The sequence below is a fragment of the Apiotrichum porosum genome (genome assembly GCF_003942205.1).
Source record: "Apiotrichum porosum strain DSM 27194 chromosome Unknown scaffold_10, whole genome shotgun sequence".
Classification (NCBI taxonomy): Eukaryota; Fungi; Basidiomycota; class Tremellomycetes; order Trichosporonales; family Trichosporonaceae; genus Apiotrichum; species Apiotrichum porosum.
The window spans coordinates 429191-450944 of NW_021167117.1; the positions used below are offsets into that span (position 1 = coordinate 429191).

Consider the following 21754-nt stretch of genomic DNA (forward strand, 5'->3'; position numbering starts at 1 on the left):
TGTGGCAACATCAAACCCCGCCGGAAGGCTGTGTTTGTCTGTTCTTGCCGATTACCAAATGCCTCACCTCATGCATCGTGGGTACAGAATACTGACGTCTACATTGCACCATCACTCATTCGCACTTCTCGAGCATATATACCTGCCTTGCGCTCGCTTGTGCTTCCCCTGCGCTTCCATCATGGCCGGCGTCCAGCACCTGCATCAGCCACCACCTTTTGAAAGCTTGGACAAGCTCATCGATGGACGCGTCACGTGGTCGCTTGCGGGGCTGTCCCTCTACTCTCTCGCCCAACTTGCACTCGGACAGCTGACGCCCATACCCAACCTCGTCGGTCTCGTCGCATGGCCCACCATTGGCGCGCTGCACTACTACAAACAAAAAGTGGCAAACGACCGCAAGGGCGCTTTCGCCGCCGGCCTGTTGTCCACCCCGGGATCTCCCAGGGAACACGAACACCGAACCGCGTTTATCAGGTTTACCAGTGTGGTCAATGCCGCCGTCATGGTGCTGACCGCTGGCTCCCTGTACGCGCTCGACAAGGAGACTGCCGCGCCCTTCATCTCAGTGATCGTTGCGTCCGTCCTCGGCTCGTTCTTCGTCTTCACGGTCATTGGTCAATTGCGGGAGGGCCTGTACAATGTGGTGCAGGATCGCGACGCGGGTACTTCTTCTAGAGGTACAGACTCCAGTGATCCAGCTCCCGGCGCTCTTGGGTCGTTCTTTACCAAGTGGTTGAACAAGCCCGCCCTTCACAACCGAGTGGCCAAGTTTCGGCGGTTCATTGCCCGTCCCGGCATGTGGGAGGTGGTGGCTGGAGCCCTCTACGTGTGTATCCGACGAACAAGGGGCTCAGCAGTCGCCGCCTTGATGCTCAATGTCGCCGCGGTTATCCGACAGCGGCGCAAGGCCACCGCCGCGGAGGAGTTTGAGGAGGACGAGGACATTCCGGCGGCAGAAGCAGGCTCGCCTACAAAGTCAAGGCATCCGCTCTCCGACTACCCCGCCATGCCCGCCAAGGCGGATCTTCTCCACAAAGAGTTGTAACAATGTGTCACATAGTAGCAGTCTGTATACCGGCAATGTAGTTCGTGCTCACCAGCAGGTGTTCATCCTCGCGCTTTGACTGAGTCTCGGTCAATTGTTAGCCCGTTGGACCTTTCCTTCGGTCAATTAGCGGATATGGGGGAGGGCATATTCAAACTAATTCGTCTGACCACAGGAATCACGGCGGGCTCGGGCAATCCAACGTTACCTGTGGCTCTTCAGGTCAATTTGGGGACCAAGGCTCCAGCATAGTTCCACAAAAGCATACCTCACAAAACCCTCCCTGGTGGTAGATGAGGATCAAAATTGGGCGTCTCAGGAGGTGGAGAGGAGAGTCATGACACCCAGTTCAAGCGATCTACCGCCCAACGCAACATGCACCATGGTTTGAATATCTGCTATCTGTCTGCGCAGGCACCAAGTTTGATATGTAGGTGTCTCCGTTATGAGACGTGCGTGCATCTGACATTCGGGGTTTTGTGGCGGGACAACATATTGCCAAAACAGGTTACATATTTCACTACTCCATTCTATCTCTCCTTTCTTACTTCTTGAACGGACGAAGGGTGAATCCAAAGTCGGTCTCCTTGGCAGCAAGGAGGTACTTGGGAAGCACGCCAGGTCCACAGCTTCCGGTGCCGATGCCGTTCAGGCCATAGTCGACGTTGAGCCACACATTGTCGCCGGCAACAAGGTCAGGTGTGTGCTTGGCGGCATGGAGCTCCTCTGACGTCCAGCGGCGGGCCGTGAGAGCAAAGTCGGGGTGTCCTTCGACACGGAGACCCGCCTGGCCGCTCTCATCCGTCACCTCGGCCCAACGCACCTCGGCACGGCTACCGTTCTCCTGAGGGTAGACGTAGGGCGTCTGCATCTCGTCGATTGACAGCGCGTACTGTCCCACACGGGCGGCCGTGTGCGTGTCGGCATAAGCCTCTCCGGGACCGAGACCGAACCACTCGACGCGCGAGAGCCCCTTGGGGAGTCCAAAGCGCACACCGAGGCGGGGAAGCGCAAGTGCGCTCCAGTCCCCGCGCGGCGTGACGTGTAGGTCGAGGCGGAGGGCCTCGCCGTCGGGGGAGGTCCAGCGATACACGGCCTCGAGGGAGCGGCCATAGATGGCAGGAGCAGCTACAGTCTTGACGACAAGCGCACCGCCCTCGATGGCGGCAGAGTTGACGCGGTAGAGGACACGGTCGAGACCGGCCGCGAGCCAGTTTTTGCCGTTCCAGGTGCCCGGGGTGCAGTGCGGGCCGACATCATTGTCCGTCATTGCGCGCCAAATGTCCACACGAGCGAGGGAGACGTCAAGGTCGCCAAACTTGACGAGCTGGCCCTTGCTGTCAAAGGTGCCGGCGCCGACAGTGTAGCCCTTGCTTCCCTCGACGACCTGAACAGCTCCAGCGGTAACACCGTTGATGGCATCGCTCTTGTCAGAGAGGAGGAACTGGGCCCACGCAAGCTCGTGGCCCTCGTCGGCCCACACAGTCTTGGCCTTGAGGTTGGCCGAAACCTGGAGCCAAGCCTCGCCATGGCCGTTGATCGTGGGGACACCGAGCTCGACAGCTACAGTCTCACCAGCGGCGATGGTGGGCACCTCGATCTGTCCCTGGTCGATAACCTTGCCATTCTGTTCCACCCGCCAGGCGAAGGCCAGATCGGACAGGTCTGCAAAGTCGCGGCCGTTCCGGATCCACACCTTGCCGCCCTCAAAGCTGATTTTGACTGGCTCAATGACCTTTTTGAACTCGATCAGACCAGGGGTAGGCGTACGGTCTGGGAACAGGAGGCCGTCGCAGACAAAGTTGCTGTCGTGAGTCTGCTCGCCAAAGTCACCGCCGTACTTGTAATACTTGGTGCCGTCTGCGGCAATGGCAGGCAGGCCGTGGTCGATCCACTCCCAGATGAAACCTCCTTGGCAGCGAGGGTACTTTTCAAAGAGCTCCTGGTACTCGGACAGACCCCCGGGACCGTTTCCCATGGCATGGGCATACTCGCAGAGAATGAAGGGGAGCTGGCGGCGTTTGGCGTCCAGCTCGGGGTCGTCAAGGGGCACCTCCTTGTGCTGACCGATGAGGTCGACCTCGGCCTGGACAGCGTACATGCGCGAGTACATGTCGGTGTACTTGCATGAGCGGTCACCCTCGTAGTGGATGGGACGGGACGAGTCGCGGGAGCGCACCCAGTCGGCCATCTTGCCAATGTTCTTGCCCACACCGGCCTCGTTACCCATGGACCAGATGATGATGGATGGATGGTTCTTGTCACGCTCGACCATACGCCCGACGCGGTTGAGGAGCGCAGAGATCCACCCCTCGTCGTCACTGTCTACAGGGTTCCCCTCCCAACCAACAAAGTCGAAGCCGTGTGTCTCGAGATCACACTCGTCAATGACCCAGAGGCCATACTCGTCACAGAGAGACAGGAAGTAAGGGTGGGGAGGGTAGTGGCTGGTACGGACGGCGTTGACATTGTGGCTCTTCATCAACAGCACGTCCTTGAGCATGGTTGCACGGTCGACCAGGCGGCCAGACTCGGGCTGGAACTCGTGGCGGTTCACTCCCTTGAACAGGACGCGCTGGCCATTGACCTTGATCTGACTGTCCTCGATGCGGACGCTGCGGAAACCAACGCGCAGGGGAACCTTCTCCCCGGCCGTGGTGAGAGTTCCATCGTACAGGCGCGGAGTCTCAGCGGTCCAGGGGGAGACCTTGGGGATCTTAACCTCCGCACCGGTGGCTGTGTCGATGCTGAGCTCGGGAATAGTTACGCGGCCAGAGGGATCGCAGTCGACCTTGAGGGTAGCAGAGCCGTCCTTTTCATCGTATGAAACATGCACAAAGTAGTCGACCACGCTGTCCTTGGGACGGTGTAGCAGGGTCACCTCGCGGAACTGGGGTCAGCTGCTGGTTCACGTAATCTATGTAGCTCACAATTCCTGGCATGAACCACTGGTCCTGGTCCTCGAGATACGTCGCGGCCGACCACTGGTGAACGCGGACGGCGAGCACATTGTCCTTTGATTTGAGAACCGAGGTCGCGTCAAACTCGACCGGAAGGCGACTACCGGTGGAGTAGCCAAGCTCGGTGCCGTTGACAAACACCTTGGCCCAGCTCTCCACGCCATCAAAGCGTACCAGCGATTTGCCGTCGCCAAGGTCCCAACCAGCAGGAAGGTCAAACGTCACGCGGTAGTCGCCAGTGGGGTTCTCGTCGGGAACGTGAGGAGGGTCCACAACAAAGGGATAGTTGATGTTCTGGTACGCGGGCAGGCCGTACTTGCCGTCGCCCTGGAGGACCCAGTGCGAGGGGACGGGGATCGTGTCCCACTTTTGGTCGTCAAACTTGGGCTCGACAAACGACTCGTCGCCGGCGACAATCACAGACGGGGAGAAGTGGAAGCGCCAGTCACCGTTGAGCGACAGCTTGGCAGCATCAGAGTCCACATTCCACGATCGAGGTGACTCTGCGCCCCTCCATGGACGCGGGTCCTCGTACTCGGCAGGGTGGAACACAGTCATCTCGGTGGGAAGGGGTAGACAGCTGAGAGCTATACTGGGAATTTGGAAGCTGTAAGGCCAGTTGAGAGTGATGAGATGAACCACAGCAGCTGAGAGCGTGTGCCGATCAGATCTGGCCGGGATAATCCACGGACATTGCTGCGTTAGCAGCAAAGATGTACCGAGTCGCTGTATAATGGTACCGCACCCTGATGACAGGATTGGCGTTATCGCATCTACAAGATTCCCGTTCGAACACGTGGCTCACCCCCTCCGCTCGGTATAATGGTCGAGCCGGGGCTGAGTGTCAACCATGTGAAGAGGTGGATGGAAAGCGGATGACAGCCTTGGCACCGCGGATGTCTGGATGTCTCGTTGTTGGTCCTGATATCGGCATTTTCGCCGAGATGTACGGTACATATACGGGGCCCGCTGCGGGGGGCGTTGTCGATCGGGCCCCACTCACCCACCCAGCATGTGGGTTGTGGCAGGCGGTTGGCGATTTGTGCATGCACTGGAAGTCGGGACATGACAGGAGGAACTGGTAATGGAACAAGCAGCATGCACCTGTTCCCGAGTCCCCTCAACGGTCCCATGAGGATGTGGGGGAGCAAGGCAAGAAAAAGATGGATTAATGTTCACAAAATGCTGAAAAATACTGGGAGAAGGAGTGCTCGGCCGTATGGCGCTCTCTTCGCCAAAGAAGACAATAATCTTGGAAATCCCGATCCTTCACAGCCTTGCCCTTGCCTGAAACCCTCCACGGAGTCGGCCGCAGTGGTAAAGGAAGACCTTAGCTGTCTGTGGCGGTTCAAAGATGGCCCGATAAATAAATGACAACCCTCGGGCCGTGATTGTCTCCTCCCCTTGGTCATTGATCATTGGAGACGGAGAGGCACCTAGGCTAATAGAGTCATGTGACTGGCCGTACCATGTGCACACTCCAAGCCTTTGATGATGATGGATCAGTGGCGGACAATTGATTCACCGTCACCACGGTGAGTGGAGGTAAAGAGGCACCGAGCGGGTAGTGCGGCCCGTCGGGCCGCTGTCCAGTTAGTCTCTGGCGGCCCTCGCAATCTTGGCATACCGTGGCCCTCGCGATCTTGGCATACCGGTGTTGCGTCCATCAAGCATACTCGGGCGTGTGTCGGCATCGCCCGCCGTGGCATCTCACCATTTCCCACAGCGACGAACGGGAATATGGGGCCATTATTTCCACTCGACACACCCAGAGGTGAAATCAGTGGCCGCACGGTAGTGCTACATGCGCACTCTCTCGGTGTAGCTCAAGGTCCCTTATCCGAGTCACATGGCATAATTGTGCCATCTATACCGGGGCAGCTGGCTTGATGTCGGTATAGATGGGCTCCATGGGGCATGATTACGCCGAGGTGGGGTCTGCGGTACTCCGCTGAGGACTCCACAAGGCCCCGACAAAGATGGGACATTCAAAAGGAATGAACAGGATGTTGAAAGAAGGAGTTCGTTCCCAACAACATTGACAACAACACGCATCGCCACCATGTCTGAGAAGGAGAAGCAAGACATCAGCGCAGCCCACTACGAGGAGGCTGAGCCGAATGTCCTCGAGGAGGGCAAGCCCAAGTGGAAGGCCAACAACCAGCTGGACGACGCCGCCCGTATCCTCGCCGAGGCGGGTCACCACGAGTTCGATGCCGCCGACAAGAAGCGCGTTCTTCGCAAGATCGACCTCTACGTGTGCATTCCCATGTGTATCATGTACCTCTGCCAACAGGTGAGTTTTGGTTTTGCGATGGATATCCGTCTAGTTCCCGATCCGACATAGCCGCGGGCCGTTTAATGCCCGCGCGCTGGTACTTTGCGGCCCCGTCTAGCACCGTCACTGGTCATATGCATGCTGACCTTCCTCGAGCTCGACAAGTCATCTATGGGCTACGCAGCGGTATTTGACCTGCAAACTGCGACGCACCTCCACGGCACGCAGTACTCATGGCTCACCTCGGTTGTTTAGTGAGTGGCTTGCGGATCTATTTTTGTTGGATGCCGATATACCCACGACTCGTCCGCCTCTGACCACCTATGGTACCTATGGGGCATTGCTAACGCTTCAGCCTCGCCCAGTTCTTTACCCAGCCTCTCTCGGCCTACGCTCTGATTGCGTTCCCGGTCAAGTGGTGGATTCTCTTCAACTTTGCGGCATGGTCGATCACCACCATCTGCACCGCTGCGGCGACCAACTTCATTGGACTGTTGATGGCCCGCCTCTTCCTCGGCATCTTCGAGGCTACCATCCTTCCCTCGTTCATCTTCATCACGCAGATGTGGTACACTCGCCGTGAACACGCCTACCGCACCACAGCATACCAGTTTGCCAACTCGATGGCCGCCATCATCGGTCCCCTGGTTACCTATGGTGTTGGTCACGCCTCCACCGCCCACATCAGGGCGTACCAGGCTATTTTCATCACCATTGGCCTTATCTCGCTCGCCTTTGTGCCAGTCGTCTACTTCCTCCTCCCCAGCTCACCCACGACTGCCCCCTTCCTTAACAGCGGCAACGACCGTCTGATCGCCCTGGAGCGTATCCGTGAGAACCAGACTGGTACAAAGAGCAGCAAGTGGAAGTGGAACCAGTGCCGTGAAGCCTTCTGCGACCCAAAGACCTACATGTGGGGTCTCATGTACTTCCTCATGTCGGCCCCCACCGGTGGTCTCGGTTCGTTTGGCGCTCTTATCATCAAGGGCCTGGGCTTCTCTTCCTTCACCGCCATCCTCATGCAGATGCCCACTGGTGTTCTTGGAATGGTCTGCAGTAAGTACCGAAGAGTTAGAGGAGAGTTCTTTCGCTGACATATTCCAGTGGTGTTCTGGACATGGGTCGTGAACAAGATCAAGCTCCGTTGGCCGGTCGTTACCTTCTCTCTCGTATTCCCGATCATCGGCGCGGCTCTTCTTACACAGTACAGTGAGTTTCTGGCTGCAAACAGCGCTGACCGGTTCTCAGCCAGCGCCAACATCCCTCAAATGATGTTCGGATACTACGTGATCTTCGTTGCCACCGTTCCCCAGATCATGTACTCGTGGGCCAACATTAACGCCTCGGGTAGTACCAAGCGTGTGGTTACCACTGCCATTATGTTCTGTGAGTTCAATGAGGTTGTCAAGGGACGTTAGGCGGTAAAACAAGAAAAAGAAAAGAAAACTCGAAGTGCCACACTTTTTCCAATTGTACTTTTCTTTGCTTCCTTCGCCTTCCTGCATCTGAAACTACTTGCTAACGCCTTACACAGGCTGCATGTGCTGCGGAAACATCATTGGCCCTCAGGGTGAGTATCTAAACGCATAGGGAGATCCAGAGTTGACCTCTTTCCAGTGTACCTTGCTCGCGAGGCTCCCCACTACCACACCGGTCTCTACTTCGCCATGGGCTGCTGGGCCCTGCACTCGATCGTCGGTGCCCTCATGGCCGTGTACCTCAAGGCTCTTAACCGCAAGCAGGAGGCTCGACGTGTTGCTCTCGGTCTTCCCGCCAAGCTCAAGGACATTTCCATCATGGACATGGACGAGGCCGACGCGTACCGCGCCGAGCTCTTCCAGCAGCTTCGTGAGGCCGGCGGCATCGACTCTGATGCGCTTTACGCCAACTCGTTTGAGGACATGACAGACTTTGAGAACCCCATGTTCATTTACGTGCTGTAAGAGTGTAGAGCGAGTTTGTACAAGGGAAGGAAACAAGGAGTATTATGGGTTGAAAAGGGATGCAAGGATTGTGCAACGCCACGGATCCCCAGTGGTAAAGCTGGAATGCGTGATGTCCACTGTCCTTGAGCTCTATTGGTGTAGGTGGACCAAGAGGAAGAGGTATAATAGAACGAAGAACAGAATGGACGTTAGCGACAGACGCTTCCGTGGATCAGCGCCTGGCGACTGCAGTGTCCGTTCGTTCATGTCGGCGACAAACACTGAAATGTGGCAGCTTCCGGTAGACAAAGGTCACCGCCATGCAGTCCATCTTCGTACTTCCATGTGCATGCATTCTCGCCATGCGGGGGGGGAGTGGGAGTGGCAGGCTGGCTACTTGTAGATGATGTCAGCAGTCAGCTCTTCCGCAGCGCCGTCAGTTGGTAGCTCAGCATGTGGGGGGAGACAGCCCCGGTCGAACGAAGCGAATCGGACACTTTGCATTTGATTGGATAGTATGTACATAGGTAGGCTGCAACTGTACGCCACGGCCATGTATGTACAGTACGCCAGCCATTTATTCTTTCTTTCTTCTCCGACTCGACTAACAGGGCCTTCGGTCACATCAATTCAGATGCTCAGAAGTTGAGGGGGCCAACAATGCCAAGCTGAGAGAGAGCGGAAATGGCACCCTCCTCACCCATTTCCTCGGCGATCATGCCATTCTCGAGACGGAACACAGTCGTGCCCGAGAAGACCATCTTCTTGCCGGTGGCGGTCTCCTTGAAGTTGCCGTAGACCATCGAGGGGCCAGGGACGGGACCGGTGTGGGTACCGCCGCCCTCCCAGCGGCCGGCGACGAAGTCGCCCTCCGGAGTGTTCTCGGCGATGAGCGGGCCAACAGCCCAGAAAGTGAGGTCGGGGAAGCCCTCGCTGAAGTTGGTCCTGAAGGCCTTGGCGTTGGTGCGGCCAGTCTGATTATTAGCATGCACGTCGATCACGCGTAGAAGGCTACTGAAGGCTACTCACGGTAGTACCATGGAGAGGGTAGTGCATGACATAGTTGGGGAGGCAAACCTCGTCGACCTGAACGATTAGCGCCCTTCATCGGCTATCTACCCACAATGTCGGCGTTGCCCTTGGCCCAGTACTCGGTGAAGTACTTGAGGATGACTGCCTTGTTCATTTCAGGAGTGAAGGCTGCGGCGGCCTTGGCGATGGTGGCGGTAGTGGACATGGTTGGAGGGAAGATGAAAGTGTTTGTTGGTGGAGAGCTGGGCGATTGGAGGTGGTTGGAGGTGGTGTGGAAGACTGCCGACAGATACTGCCTCTCCCGACGTTATATACCATGCATGGCTTAGTTGAGTCCAGTTGACGTGGACGATGCCATGTGAATGCTTATGATGGCCGTTAACGTTGCAAGCAACCCTACCACCTTGACAGCAACGGGATCAGAAAGGAGATGTGAGACACCACTCTGATCGCAACCGCCTGACATCTTATCGTGCACACTCTGATCGCAACGGCCGATGGGTTGCCACACGCCACTCTGATCGCAACCACCTGCGGACCGCCGCACGTCACTCTGACCGCAACCACCTGCGGCCGGTGGACTCACACACCACTCTGATCGCAACCTACCAGGCTCTGAACGCAACCTCAGTCACTCTGAACGCAACTTGACCTAGCACCGATTCTGGCTTCGCAGGGTTTCACCTTGGCTTGGATTGAGTTGTGTATTTGTTGTCTTTTGAAGGAACAGCTACGTCAGGCGCGTCAGGGGTCCATTACCACGTTTGGCATTTACTTCCGCTCGGTGGGTTTCTTAGATAATCGGTTGTTTCGCCCAGCATCGCCCCCGGAGACAGATCCATCACTCGACACACCACTCAACAACCCAATCCTGCATTCCTTCCTACATGTCCTCCTCCTCTCTCGTCTTCCAGAGGCTTTAACAGCCTGCAATCAGCCATTGTCGGCTAGCTGTATTACCTGTACACGACCCTACCACTTCTCGCAGGTACGAGTGCACATTACGGACGTCAGAGTCGGAACCCCCCCGACTGATGATGGCATGATGGAAAGTGTGACCTCGTGGGAACTGGCCAACAGAAGTAACCAACCAAGCATCGTCCCGCCTCAACCTTGCCAGCCAGCCCAGCCACTCCTTCTTTGCTGATCACGCTTCCATTACGATCACATGCTCTCTCCCCCACTCGCACTCCCCGCGTGGCCTCGGTTGGGCCCGGGCGGCCGACAGATGTCGGGGGCCCTTACCGACTTCGGTGAGGCTGCCGCGACGCTCCTGAGTGCACACCCTCTTCCCACATGTAGCCACCCACCATCTTGTGAAACAGGACAACCGTCGAGCTTGTTCTTCATCCGGCCACTGAACCGACGTCCATACAGCTACAGCCGACGTTGTTTGCCGCACAATGTCAGGCACCTACACAGAACCTGTGCGCAGCAGCAGGCACTTCTCGGCCTCCTTCCGGGGTCGACGTCATTTTGGTCATCAAGCCTGTCTTGGCGTTGCGCCAGTGTGGCTAGGGCAGCTCGTTCCTCTCCGAACCAGCTGATATTCTCACCCATCCAAGTGCCTACAAAAGGCATGGCGCGATAAACTGAGAAGCCCCAGACAGCAACTCAACATGATTCAAAAGGTTCTCCTCTTGGGTCTTGCCGCTTCGACGGCGCTGGCAAAGCCCATTGTCCACCCACAGGCCATCCACAGACGTGACGATGTCACCATCATCCCGTCGGCCGTCAACCACACCGGAGATGTCGACGCTTGTCAAGGTTACACACTGGGCTCGATCCAGGCCACCAACACTGGTGTCGACGGTGTGCTCACTCTGAAGGGAGATTGCAATGCCTATGGTCCCGACTACGAGACCCTCAAGCTCACCGTCCGTTACGAGACAGCCGACCGTCTCCGCGTTCACATTGCCGATTCCGAGGGCAAGGCTCACGTTGTACCGGACGATGTGACAAGCAACGGCTGGCCCAAGATTGGCGACACTGCTGTGTCGAGCCAGAAGAGCAACCTCGAGTTTAAGTACACCGAGGACCCGTTCACCTTCCAGGTCATTCGCAAGTCGGACAAGCATGTCATCTTCGACACAACGGATAGCCCTCTGATCTTTGAGGAGCAGTACCTTCGAATCCGCTCCAAGCTCGCCGAGGGTTCCAACCTGCAGGGTCTTGGTCAACACAACGACAACTTCACGTGAGCTTCCTTGTGTTGAAGAGAACTGACAGCAGCCTCCCCATTACCGAGGCCAACTACACCCGTACTCTCTGGTCTCGCGATGCCTACGGTGTTCCCAGCCACACCAACCTCTACGGAAACCATCCGTTCTATGTCAACCAGCACGTGGGCAAGAACCCCTCGGCTTCCGGCACCTACCTCCTGAACTCGCACGGCATGGACGTCATCTTCCCCAACAACGGTACAGAGGTTGAGTTCAACGCCCTGGGTGGTATTGCGGACCTCTTCTTCTTCAACGGCCCTTCCCCGGCCGAGGTGGCCAAGCAGGCTTCCCAGGTCTGGGGTCCTTCCAAGGAGGTTCCTTACTGGGCTCTTGGCTACCACAGCTGTCGTTATGGTTACATTGACATTGCCGAGGTCGCCGAGGTTATTGCCAACTACTCGGCTGCTGGCATCCCCTTGCAGACCCAGTGGATGGACATTGACTACATGTACGACCGGTGGATCATGACCCTCGACCCTGACCGCTTCGGCCTCGAGAAGGTCCGCTACGTTATCGACAAGCTCCACGACACGAACCGTGACTTCATGTAGGTTTCATCTGCCGGTGGCGGCGCTAACGTGGGCAGTGTCATGGTTGACCCCGCCACCTTCTCCGGTACCCCAAACCAGACTACCGACACCTACGAGACTTTCAACAGTGGTGTGGAGGAGGACATCTTCCTCAAGCTCACCAACGGTGACCTCTACGAAGGTGTCGTGTGGCCGGGCCCCACCGTCTTCCCCGACTGGACGCACCAGAATGCGCAGTCGTGGTGGAACTCTGAGTTTGCAAAGTTCTTCGACCCCGCTACTGGTGTCGACGTGTCCGGTATCTGGCTTGACATGAACGAGCCTGGTGAGTACTTTTGATGCTTCTCTGGTTTACTGTCGCTCACGCAACCCACAGCCAACTTCCTCCCTTACGTGCGTAACAGACGAGGACCACCTCCACCTTGGGGCCCCTTGCATACCTCTACCTTAACCGCACTGACCATCATCCCAGCTCGAGGCCAACGTGTATCGCATCTCCAACGAGCGTATCTCGCCTCCTGTTCGCCGTCTACCCCGTCTGATCCCCCGTGAGATTCCTGGCTTCCCCGCCTTTGTCGCCGGCCAGAACATTTCCGCTTCCTTCGGCAACGACACGGGTAGCTCGGATGCCGCTCGCCGCTCCCTCCCTCAGCACACACTCAATGCCCGTCTCAGCGGCGCTGTCGACACTCTGGACGACTACCTGAGCCCCGAGCTTGACAACCAGTGGCTCTACCCTCCTTAGTGAGTGATACCTACCAGACTGGTGGTAGCAGGCGCTAACGTTTCCTCAGCCAGATTGACGACCGCCGCTCGGCCCCCTCTGAGAGCGACAGCACTCAGGGTAGGAAGAACATTTCCGACTACACAGCCCGTACCGACGTTGTCCAGGCCAACGGTGCCCGCATCTACGACGAACACAACCTCTACGGCTCTCGCCATGCCATTGTCACCCGCAACGCCCTTGTCGAGCGCTACCCGGCCAAGCGTCCCTTCACCGTCGCTCGCTCCTCGTTCTCGGGTACCCCCTCGGCTCTCTGGCTCGGTGACAACCTCTCCACGTGGGACCTCTACATTGCTACTATCAGGCAGATGCTCCAGTTTACTGCCGTGGCTGGTGTCGGCGTGATTGGCGCTGATACTTGCGGCTTTGGTGGTAACACCACCGAGACCCTGTGTGCACGCTGGACTTGGCTCGGTGCTTTCAACACCTTCTACCGCAACCACAATGGCGACGACAGCATCTCGCAAGAGTCATACCGCTGGAACCTTACCACCATCGCCGCTCGCGCTTCGGGCCGCGTGCGTCTCGAGCTCCTCGACTACACCTACACCATGATCCACCAGCACTCCAAGGACGGCAGCCCAACCATGTATCCGCTCTCGTGGCTCCACCCCACCGAGGCCAACACAGTCCACATTGAGACCCAGTTCTACTACGGTCCCAGCCTCCTCATCTCACCTGTTGTCAACGAGAACGCCACCAGCGTCGACGTCCACATTCCCAAGGACGTCTACTACGACTACTTCACTTACAAGACCATCCAGGGTAAGGGTGCCCAGGTGACCCTCACGGACGTCGGCTACGACACCATGCCCGTCTACATCCGTGGCGGCTCAATTCTCCCCTTGCGCAACGGCAACTCGTACACCACCGGCGAGAACCAGCAGCTCCCCTTCAAGCTCGTTGTTGCCCCAGGTGCGGACGGTACCGCCACAGGCTCGCTCTACCTCGACGATGGCGAGAGTCTCGACGTCGGTGACGCGTACTCCGAAATCACCTTCCAGTACGACGGCAAGCAGATCAAGATCGACGGCAAGTTTGGCTACAACTCGACGCCCAAGATTGAGACCATTGTGATTGCAGGCCAGCACAGCAAGAAGACCGGCAAGGTCGACGGCAAGGCGTGCAGCTCCAAGTTTGACAAGAACAGCGGCATCACCACCCTCAGTGGCCTCAGCATCTCGCTCAACGAGGCCTCGACTGTCAAGCTGGAGTAAAGGGGTGGCAAGAAGTACATCATAATAGTGTGAACATTTCCCAAACGTGTCTGGAAAGATGCTGGGGGACATTATGCAAATCGATTGAGGCGACCAAGGCATTCCTGCATAGGATGCGGATGGAAAAGTATGGTACCGGTTCTGACCTATTGGGCCGACCAAATTACCGGCCGACGGCCATCCTGCTCGTGTCGCAGTATCAGATCCGGTGCGGTCTGAATCATCCGCGCTCCACGATTAGTTAAGACATCGAACTCTAGTGTTGACGTTAGTCCAGTATTGATCATCAAGAGGCGGTGTTGGAGCATTGTAAGGTTGTGCACATGACTGGACTCGTGACACCATGACGCGCAGTTGTCACTGCCAAGACATTGTAGAGGATCCCAGTACTGACACCAAGAGCCATTGCTGGGGATCCGGTCGTAGTTAGGCGGAGAGTCCCATGTGTCACGCCTCGTTTTAAGCATATCAAGGCTGTGCAGACACATGCTCAGCGTTGCGGTTGATGTTAGCCACCGTCAAGATACACTCGAGAATGGCCACCGCTGGGACCTATTTCAGAGACCCATCGCTCTGTTCTTGGGGCCAACGCCCCATCAACTGCTCTACATTATGCTCCTCACCAACCTCGTCTTATTTGCATCTCTCTTCGGGGCAGTGCTCGCTGTCGTTCCTCCCGCCCAGCCTGCAATCAACGTTCAAGTTCATCCCAACGGCAGGAGCCACCTCTGTCTCGCCGCTGCCAGTGCCACGGAAGGAGGAGCCACGTTCCTCCGGGGCTGCAGGGGTGGCGACGACACAATGGCCCAGTGGACGGTCTCCAACAGGACGACATACCTGCGTCTGACGGGCACTCAATGGTGCCTCAGCATTGGCACCGATTTTGGAGCCGGGTACCAACCGTATAATGGCGATACGGACATGGTCCTCGCCAAGTGCCCCACTTCGGGTATCCCTGGCCCTCTAGCGTCGTTCCCAGGCCAGACATGGATATATGGCGGTAGTGGAACGAGTTCTCAGGACTGCCACTTCAGAATGGTCCACAGTGGCTACAGTGAGTCAACCGCCACGGGTGGTTCAGCATGGCTGACAATGCTATTTTAGCTGGCCCCGAGTACTGCCTCGACAACAAGGATGGCGCCAACAGGAAGACGCAGATCTGGGAGTGCCATGACCCCAGTCACAGCGACAACAATAATCAGAGATGGACCGTGACTCCCCTCTGAAGGAGGGTAACACAATTATGACACGGACAGTCAAGCGGAAACTGTAGCTGTGGTGTTATGTTGATGACCTCTGTAGTTGAAAGACAATCTTGAGGGAGTCTGATGTGATACAGCAATTCTCGCAAGAGTGCCTCCCACCACTGCAAGACGTTTGTCAGGCATGGATCGCTGAAACAGATTTGGTGCAATGCAGCGCGGCACCAAAGTGATAATACTCGGTAAATGGTAACATATCACCTGCCCTTTGTCTCCCGCAACCGGCTTCGCAGGGGTACACACATTCAGACTCACTTGTAACGACCCCAAATCCTGACTCATGAGTCGCGAGATCTATGGCATTCGCACCGCTCCATATGGCCGCGGCGGACGGGGGGCTGGTGGGCTTGCCGCCTTCGGCGGAGGAAGGAGACAGTGATCAGTGACCGAGCAGGCAATATCAACTCCTGAGCCATCTCTTCCACAGAGCGTCATGTCCCCCAAGAAAGTGCAAAGTGTCAGGAGGCGGCTCTTACACCCTCTATATTGCGTCTTGAGGGCGTCGATATGGCCGTGTTGCCTCTGGACAGCAGCTGCAGCAATGCCTGGCGACGAAAACGGACGGAAAGTTCCGACCTCCTCCATATCTTCCCCCGACCTATGTGGCCTTCCAGCGATGAATTCGCCCCCATTCCCAACTTAAACTAGTGGTCCGCATGCAGCAGCACCTCCTTGGCCAACATTTCTACTCGTCCATGTCGTTCCAGTCGATGCACAGGCAAAAGAGTAGGCTATGCCCTCACTGGAGACAGGATTCGAACCTGCGCGCCTTTCGGCATTTGATCACATGAACTCATCAATTCAAGTCAAACTCGTTAACCACTCCGACACTCCAGTGTGGATGTGCTTCAAAACTATCCCGTGCTGACGGTTGTGACGTTTGAAAACGATGCAGATGTGTATGAGCTGAAAGAGGAGGCAAGAAAAGGTATCTAACGTTTTTTCGGCATTTTTTTTTTGGGATCGGGAGACAAAACATGTTCTGTTCCAGTTACGACAACGTAAATAGCACCTCGCGATGCGCCTCTGTCCGCTACTAGCAGAGATGTGATACTTTTGACCTTGGGGCAATTCTGTGGACAGAATCGAACGGATGAGGGCAGAGGGTAATCAGGTCCAGCACGCGGCCGATTTTCTTTTTTTCCGAAAAACGTCCGTTAGCCTTGGCACTCCGGGATCCAGGACATGTCTCTCGCAATCACTGCTCCACCAACACACCCAGCTGTCAAATACACCCATACCATGGTACCATGGCTTGAATCCACTCCAATACCGCTCCCACCGTGTGGCCGATGCCAGGAGGTATAGTCCCCCGCAACAGGGGCCCACGAGAGTGTCACAGACGGTCCTAATGTGTGAACCGTCGGCAAGGCGTCTAGCCAGGCCTGGACTAGTGTGCACCTGTATCGACGATTATGGTCACAGATAACGCATTTTAAGTGTTGACCATATATTAAGCCGCTAGCTCGCATACGTTACACGTCACTCCTGGTCAAACCAGAGACTGTGTCATCCCCGGTTGTTCAACGGACCTCTCTCAAGCTTGCATGCCGTCGCCGTGACCTGAGAAAGTCTAGACGGGGCGCAAGACAAGACACACCTGGTGGACGACAAGCAACACTGGTACACTGGGGCCAACGGGGTTGCTGACACTTCCACACACGCTCCCCTTTATGCGACGGAACTGGGTTGCACCCCATTTTATGCTGACTCCAATAATGATTTCCAAGTCCGCTGTCGAATGATCAAACGTCCCCGACTCGCGTGGCATGTCTTATTCTTTACAGGATTTCAGAGCGTAAATTGAGGGATACATCCCCGATATACCGATACGACGGTGGTGTGGATAGGTTCAAGGCGATATATATGCGCCTCGGAGCATTGGATTGTTGCTCTGAGCATTGTCCTCCGGCGATCCGGTGACCAACGACTGGGCCTCTCTGTTTCACAGACTACGGGCCACTCGAGAACCCCATTGCCTCTGGCTAGTTTGTCCAAGCTCGACATGGACCATTCCGCACACGTCGTGAAGTGCAAAGGCTTGTGTCAACCCCCTGTGCCCCGGTGCTGTCGACCGCAAGCCCCTCCCGCGGCCTGCGGGATTATGGATAAAAACCGCGCCCTTGTGCGCGAGTGTGGCTCTTGATGCTTGAGCCTGCAAGCCTGTGTGGGTGGCAACGTGGCGGTGCCGAGGCTCCCATAGGGCGCAGGAGGGGTGAGTCAACCGCACGCTTCTCAACGCCCGTCACCGCGTCGCCAGTTCGCGCGCACAGCCCAAACATGCCCCAAACACCGCTCGTTCTTCTTTCTTCTCTTTCATCCACCTCATCACTTACATCCACCATACTACCTCCACACACCACACCTACATGCAGTATCGCAACATCCTTCCCGATGGCAGCATCGCTGAGGGTGACAAGGCTGGCGAGAAGATGATTGTAAGGTGGCAACTCTACGACCGAACGAGGTTGAAGGCAGCCAAGGAGGCGCTGGAGTCGCAGGAGGTGGACCGACTTGTCACCTTCATCAACAAGATGCGCAGGGTGGCTGGTGAGCATGATCTCCTCGCGGGCGAGCTGGACGCGGTGGCGGTGAGTGAGCAATGCCGACGGACGCGTTTGCTGACCTGTCAAGCTGTCGGGTATGGAGCAGGAGCTCTTCACTCTCGCATTAGACCCGCTCGGTGCACCCATTCCTTCGGCCTTTGAACGCGTCGCTACCATCGACACTGGCGACAAAACCGACACAACGAGTCCCAAGAACGGCATGAGCTCGAGAGAGCGCTCCAAGGTGGAGTACATCGTGGAGTACTACATTCGCCAAACAGCCTTTGAGCCCAGTGAACTGCTCGGGATCCTCACGGAAGCCTGTCGCCTCTTCTCAGGTGAGTAACATTGGACACCCACCCATCTACATGTCCCCCTCTCCGTTTGCCAGCGTCGTGCACTCACAGTGCTTACTCGCTGTAGCCGTCACGCCTCACTTGAAAGTGATGATCCGCGATCTTGAGCAGCACATCAAGCACAAGACCGAGACCGTCTGGCTCCGCTATGCTGGTACAACTGGCAACGACCCCGCCCAGCGTGCCACCTCGGACCTCAACTCCGCGCGTCATCTTTGGAGCAACGTCATGAGCTTGGTCGAGGGGAAGACGGTCGAGGTGTGGCGCTGGACCTGTGAGTACCGCTGCACTGGTACTCTGCTCACAATACAGTGCCGATCACTGAGTCAATAACCTCCTACGAGCACCGGGCTCGGATGGAGCTCCAGGCAATTGAAAGGGCTCTGATCGCGTCCATGTACCCTCGCTGCCTAAACTCGGCCCCGGGCGGATCTCGTGCCATCCCCGACCTCTCACGCCTTCCTCCTGGAACCCCCCTCCCCCCCGGCGACCATGATCCCGGCCTCGACGAGATCAATGTCAAAATCACCCAGTTGATCGTAGACATGGCCGCCCAGTGGGAGAGTGGGGGCGCGACTAAGATCCACCCACAAGCGTTGGAGACTGTCGTTCAGGCGGCGAAGGTGCGCAGAACAGATGGCGGGCATGTTGTCCTCTGCCGAGTTGCCAAGGACATTACCCATGAAGCTTTCCATTATCGGCGCGATGGCTTGGACTACCACGGCAGGTTGGCGGGTCCCGGTCCGGCTCTAGGTGTTCTCTTGAAGCTGCATGCGCACGCCGCGCCCACTGCCGACACTCTGTCCTGGGAAGAGATTGTCTCGATACTGGGCCCTTTCATCGACCTCTGGAGTGTATGTCTCGAGCACAAGGACATCATTTCGGCTGTGGGGTGGCTGTGGGAGTACCTTCGGATCGTGCGACCCCTGGTTGTGGATGTGCAGTCCGCCAAGGTGTCCAACCTCCTCTTGACCAATGTCTTCGCCCATGTCCAGCGCAACTCCGCGGGAGGCTGGACATGCCCGCCCATTGAGGACGACGACTGGGAGGACATTTACCCCGAGCGATGGATGTTCTGCGTCGGCGAAATCATCCTTATCAACATCGACGAGGATACGTTTGCCCTGGCCGTTATGTCGGTGAGTCTTGATGGCCGAAGAGCTGCGCTGACGGTAGTCCCATACGGGCCGCAACAAGTACAACCCGGTGATCAATGAGAAGCTCGTCCTGCTGCAAGGCACGACAGATGCCATCTGCCAGCAACTCGTTATTGAGGTCACGCACTGGGCCCAGGCCAACCCACACGGCCGTCCAACCCCCGACGAGTTCATGGAGATGCGACAGTCTGTGCTCGACAAGAACCTGGACCCCGTGAAGCTTCGTGACGCTCAGCAGCAAGAGCTGCACGTTGATATATTCTGGCTCAATCAACGCCGCCAGCTGGGCAGCACCACCCGTGGTACCCGCACGGCGCTGGCCCCCGCCGCCGTGTCCCAGAAGCTCCGCGCGATGGCTCTGGCCGCGAAGGCAACTCGCATGTTGGGTTTCGGCCCCAAGTCTTCTCCGGCACGTCTGGAGCAGTGCGAGTCCTTTCTTGTCGCCGACAAGAAGGTCCGGGCCCGCGGTGTCACCGTCAAGATGCACCGCAGCTATCGCCCCGACCATGCCAAGACGGACGAGGAGTTCCGCGCGTGGTGGCTCTCGCAGGGAGGGTACCGACATGCTCCTCGCGGCCAGCCACAAGGGCGGCGACGACCATGCGACGAGAAACATGACCAAGGAGGAGCTGGACGGCCACATTGAGCGTTGCTTTGGAGCCAACCTCAAGATGAGGAGGTCGCTGGAGACGGCTTACTTTCCCCAGTCTGTCACTTCTGAGACTGCAGTCAACGTGAAGGCGACCGAGAAGACTGTGGGCACCAAACTCACGCTTCTCGACTGCTCGAAGTGTGGCCGCAGCTCGATCGGCAAGGCTATGTGGACACACCAGTGCCCAGACGTGCAAGATGCGCTCAAGTTCCGCCCCGAGAGCGTCGATAGGGCGTCTTTCACCTTTGCCTCGAGGCGTTCGACATGCTCGATGTCGACGAGGCGAAGGTCGTGGAGTGGGGACTCGAGGTGGTCATGACAGGCGACGTGTGGGCGCGGCTCCGTGCAGGTGGCGACCTCCACCACCACGGCTTCGCCGCGGTCATCGGTGACACCAACCTCGATGTCCCGGTTATCGTCGCCCCAGGGTCCACGGGCCGCTGGGTCATGATCAACTGTCTTGCCCGATTGTTCCAGGCCACGGCTGGCCGCCTGCCCCACCTCGACAGCATCGAGCTCGACAAGAAGGGCATCAGCGCCCTCGTCAAGGCCATGGAGCAGGGCAAGCCGCTCGAGTCGTTCGAGTGCACCCACGAAGCGTGTGTCTGGGCGACTGTCGCCGGGCGGCGAGAACCACTACTGCGTGGACAGCGGTGGCGGCAGGTTCGAGCCGGTCGGTCGCGGGGGTCAGACGATTGTTCGCAAGAAGAAGAGCATCCCGTCCGGCCAAGTGGTCTCCGCCTTCAGCGAGCTTCCTGTCCAGTGGAAGTGGGGCCTCCTGAACGCCTACTTCATGCACGGTGACGAGGAGATGACGATCGAGCTGTTCATGTTTGCAACATCTCCTGCTCCAGCCCCAACCACGATTCTTGACGCTGACGCCTCCACAGCCTTGTCGTCCACCAACCCCACCACCGCAGGCAAACGTGGTCGAGGGTCCGCATCCACTGAGACTGGCACCCAGCTCAAGAAGACTCGCACTGCTGGTCCCACTAGTGCCTCGCATACCCTCAGCAAGACCCCAGCAACCGCATATCCGGACGCGGCCCCAGGTGGCAGCCGCAGCAGCAGCGCGACGCCGCCACTGCCACATCAGCCGCCTGCCACCGTGTCCACCTTTGCACTCCCCCGCTCCGCCCCCGCTCACTCGTTGTGCCTCCCGCTCCTCCCTCCAGGACGGTTTTTGGCCCTACCACAGCTCAGCCCGCTGCCAGTCCCAGAGTCGCATTGCCACGCCCACCTCTCCAAGTGCCACCCGCGTCGACACCTGGCGCACACGCGCCACCACGACCGGTTGATTCCGGGCTCGTGCCGAGGCACTTCCCAAACCCGCAGACTGTGTTGCCTCCCCGTCCCGGAGACCCACCCCCACGAGCTTTTTGGGCGTACAGCAACGTAAGGCCCAAGAACCACCGCAGGCCAGCACTCCCCGCCTCACCCTCAGCGTCCGCGTCGAGTACCGCCCGCCCCAAACCGGGCGCCACCCCTGTGCCCAAGTGAGAACGATCAGCCACCCTCGAGATACGTATCGGAGACCCGCTCGTCCCCATGCCGCTCCGTGTCCCATGAGCTCCCTTTCTCCAGTTTTTCCTCCTCCTCAGGCCACACGAGCCCCACCGCCAGCCGTTTCGGCATACACTACCACCACAACTATGTCGAGGAGCTGGCCGAAACAAGGAAGAGGCCAAGGAGAGCAATCGCGTGCCGATGACCTCCGCCCATGAGAGCGGCCTTTTGGATGTCTCGTGTACGAAGAAGCCGGTGGGCAATACGCTTAGACAGAAT

The 21754-nt window shown here is 57.6% G+C and overlaps 7 protein-coding genes and 1 non-coding gene across 8 annotated transcripts; 5 read left to right on the plus strand and 3 right to left on the minus strand.

The window, feature by feature from the left end:
• Nucleotides 1-181: 181 nt before the first annotated feature.
• EHS24_001288 (uncharacterized protein) lies at nucleotides 182-1048 on the plus strand (the record flags this gene model as incomplete). Its single annotated transcript, XM_028617089.1, has 1 exon — nucleotides 182-1048. The coding sequence occupies one exon, from the start codon at nucleotides 182-184 to the stop codon at nucleotides 1046-1048; it is 867 nt and encodes a 288-aa protein (XP_028474396.1).
• Nucleotides 1049-1592: 544 nt separating this feature from the next.
• Nucleotides 1593-4566, minus strand: EHS24_001289 (uncharacterized protein; the record flags this gene model as incomplete). The annotated part of the gene is made up of 2 exons (XM_028617090.1): nucleotides 1593-3938; nucleotides 3979-4566. The coding sequence occupies 2 exons, from the start codon at nucleotides 4564-4566 to the stop codon at nucleotides 1593-1595; spliced, it is 2934 nt and encodes a 977-aa protein (XP_028474397.1).
• A 1504-nt stretch (nucleotides 4567-6070) lies between these two features.
• On the plus strand, nucleotides 6071-8229 carry EHS24_001290 (uncharacterized protein; the record flags this gene model as incomplete). The annotated part of the gene is made up of 7 exons (XM_028617091.1): nucleotides 6071-6304; nucleotides 6443-6540; nucleotides 6642-7342; nucleotides 7391-7495; nucleotides 7535-7672; nucleotides 7821-7856; nucleotides 7904-8229. 7 exons carry the CDS (start codon nucleotides 6071-6073, stop codon nucleotides 8227-8229), a joined length of 1638 nt encoding a protein of 545 aa, XP_028474398.1.
• Nucleotides 8230-8849: 620 nt separating this feature from the next.
• Nucleotides 8850-9448, minus strand: EHS24_001291 (uncharacterized protein; the record flags this gene model as incomplete). Its single annotated transcript, XM_028617092.1, has 3 exons — nucleotides 8850-9185; nucleotides 9241-9297; nucleotides 9335-9448. The coding sequence occupies 3 exons, from the start codon at nucleotides 9446-9448 to the stop codon at nucleotides 8850-8852; spliced, it is 507 nt and encodes a 168-aa protein (XP_028474399.1).
• A 1414-nt stretch (nucleotides 9449-10862) lies between these two features.
• On the plus strand, nucleotides 10863-13996 carry EHS24_001292 (uncharacterized protein; the record flags this gene model as incomplete). Its single annotated transcript, XM_028617093.1, has 6 exons — nucleotides 10863-11440; nucleotides 11542-12012; nucleotides 12052-12320; nucleotides 12372-12388; nucleotides 12468-12739; nucleotides 12790-13996. The coding sequence occupies 6 exons, from the start codon at nucleotides 10863-10865 to the stop codon at nucleotides 13994-13996; spliced, it is 2814 nt and encodes a 937-aa protein (XP_028474400.1).
• Nucleotides 13997-14797: 801 nt separating this feature from the next.
• EHS24_001293 (uncharacterized protein) lies at nucleotides 14798-15222 on the plus strand (the record flags this gene model as incomplete). Its single annotated transcript, XM_028617094.1, has 2 exons — nucleotides 14798-15050; nucleotides 15101-15222. The coding sequence occupies 2 exons, from the start codon at nucleotides 14798-14800 to the stop codon at nucleotides 15220-15222; spliced, it is 375 nt and encodes a 124-aa protein (XP_028474401.1).
• A 776-nt stretch (nucleotides 15223-15998) lies between these two features.
• EHS24_001294 lies at nucleotides 15999-16095 on the minus strand. The gene has a single exon. It is a non-coding gene; the product is annotated as a tRNA-Ser (tRNA).
• Nucleotides 16096-17627: 1532 nt separating this feature from the next.
• EHS24_001295 (uncharacterized protein) lies at nucleotides 17628-21469 on the plus strand (the record flags this gene model as incomplete). The annotated part of the gene is made up of 9 exons (XM_028617095.1): nucleotides 17628-17849; nucleotides 17911-18142; nucleotides 18228-18434; nucleotides 18473-19299; nucleotides 19337-19854; nucleotides 19898-20192; nucleotides 20225-20568; nucleotides 20621-20964; nucleotides 21168-21469. The coding sequence occupies 9 exons, from the start codon at nucleotides 17628-17630 to the stop codon at nucleotides 21467-21469; spliced, it is 3291 nt and encodes a 1096-aa protein (XP_028474402.1).
• Between the last annotated feature and the right edge of the window lie 285 nt (nucleotides 21470-21754).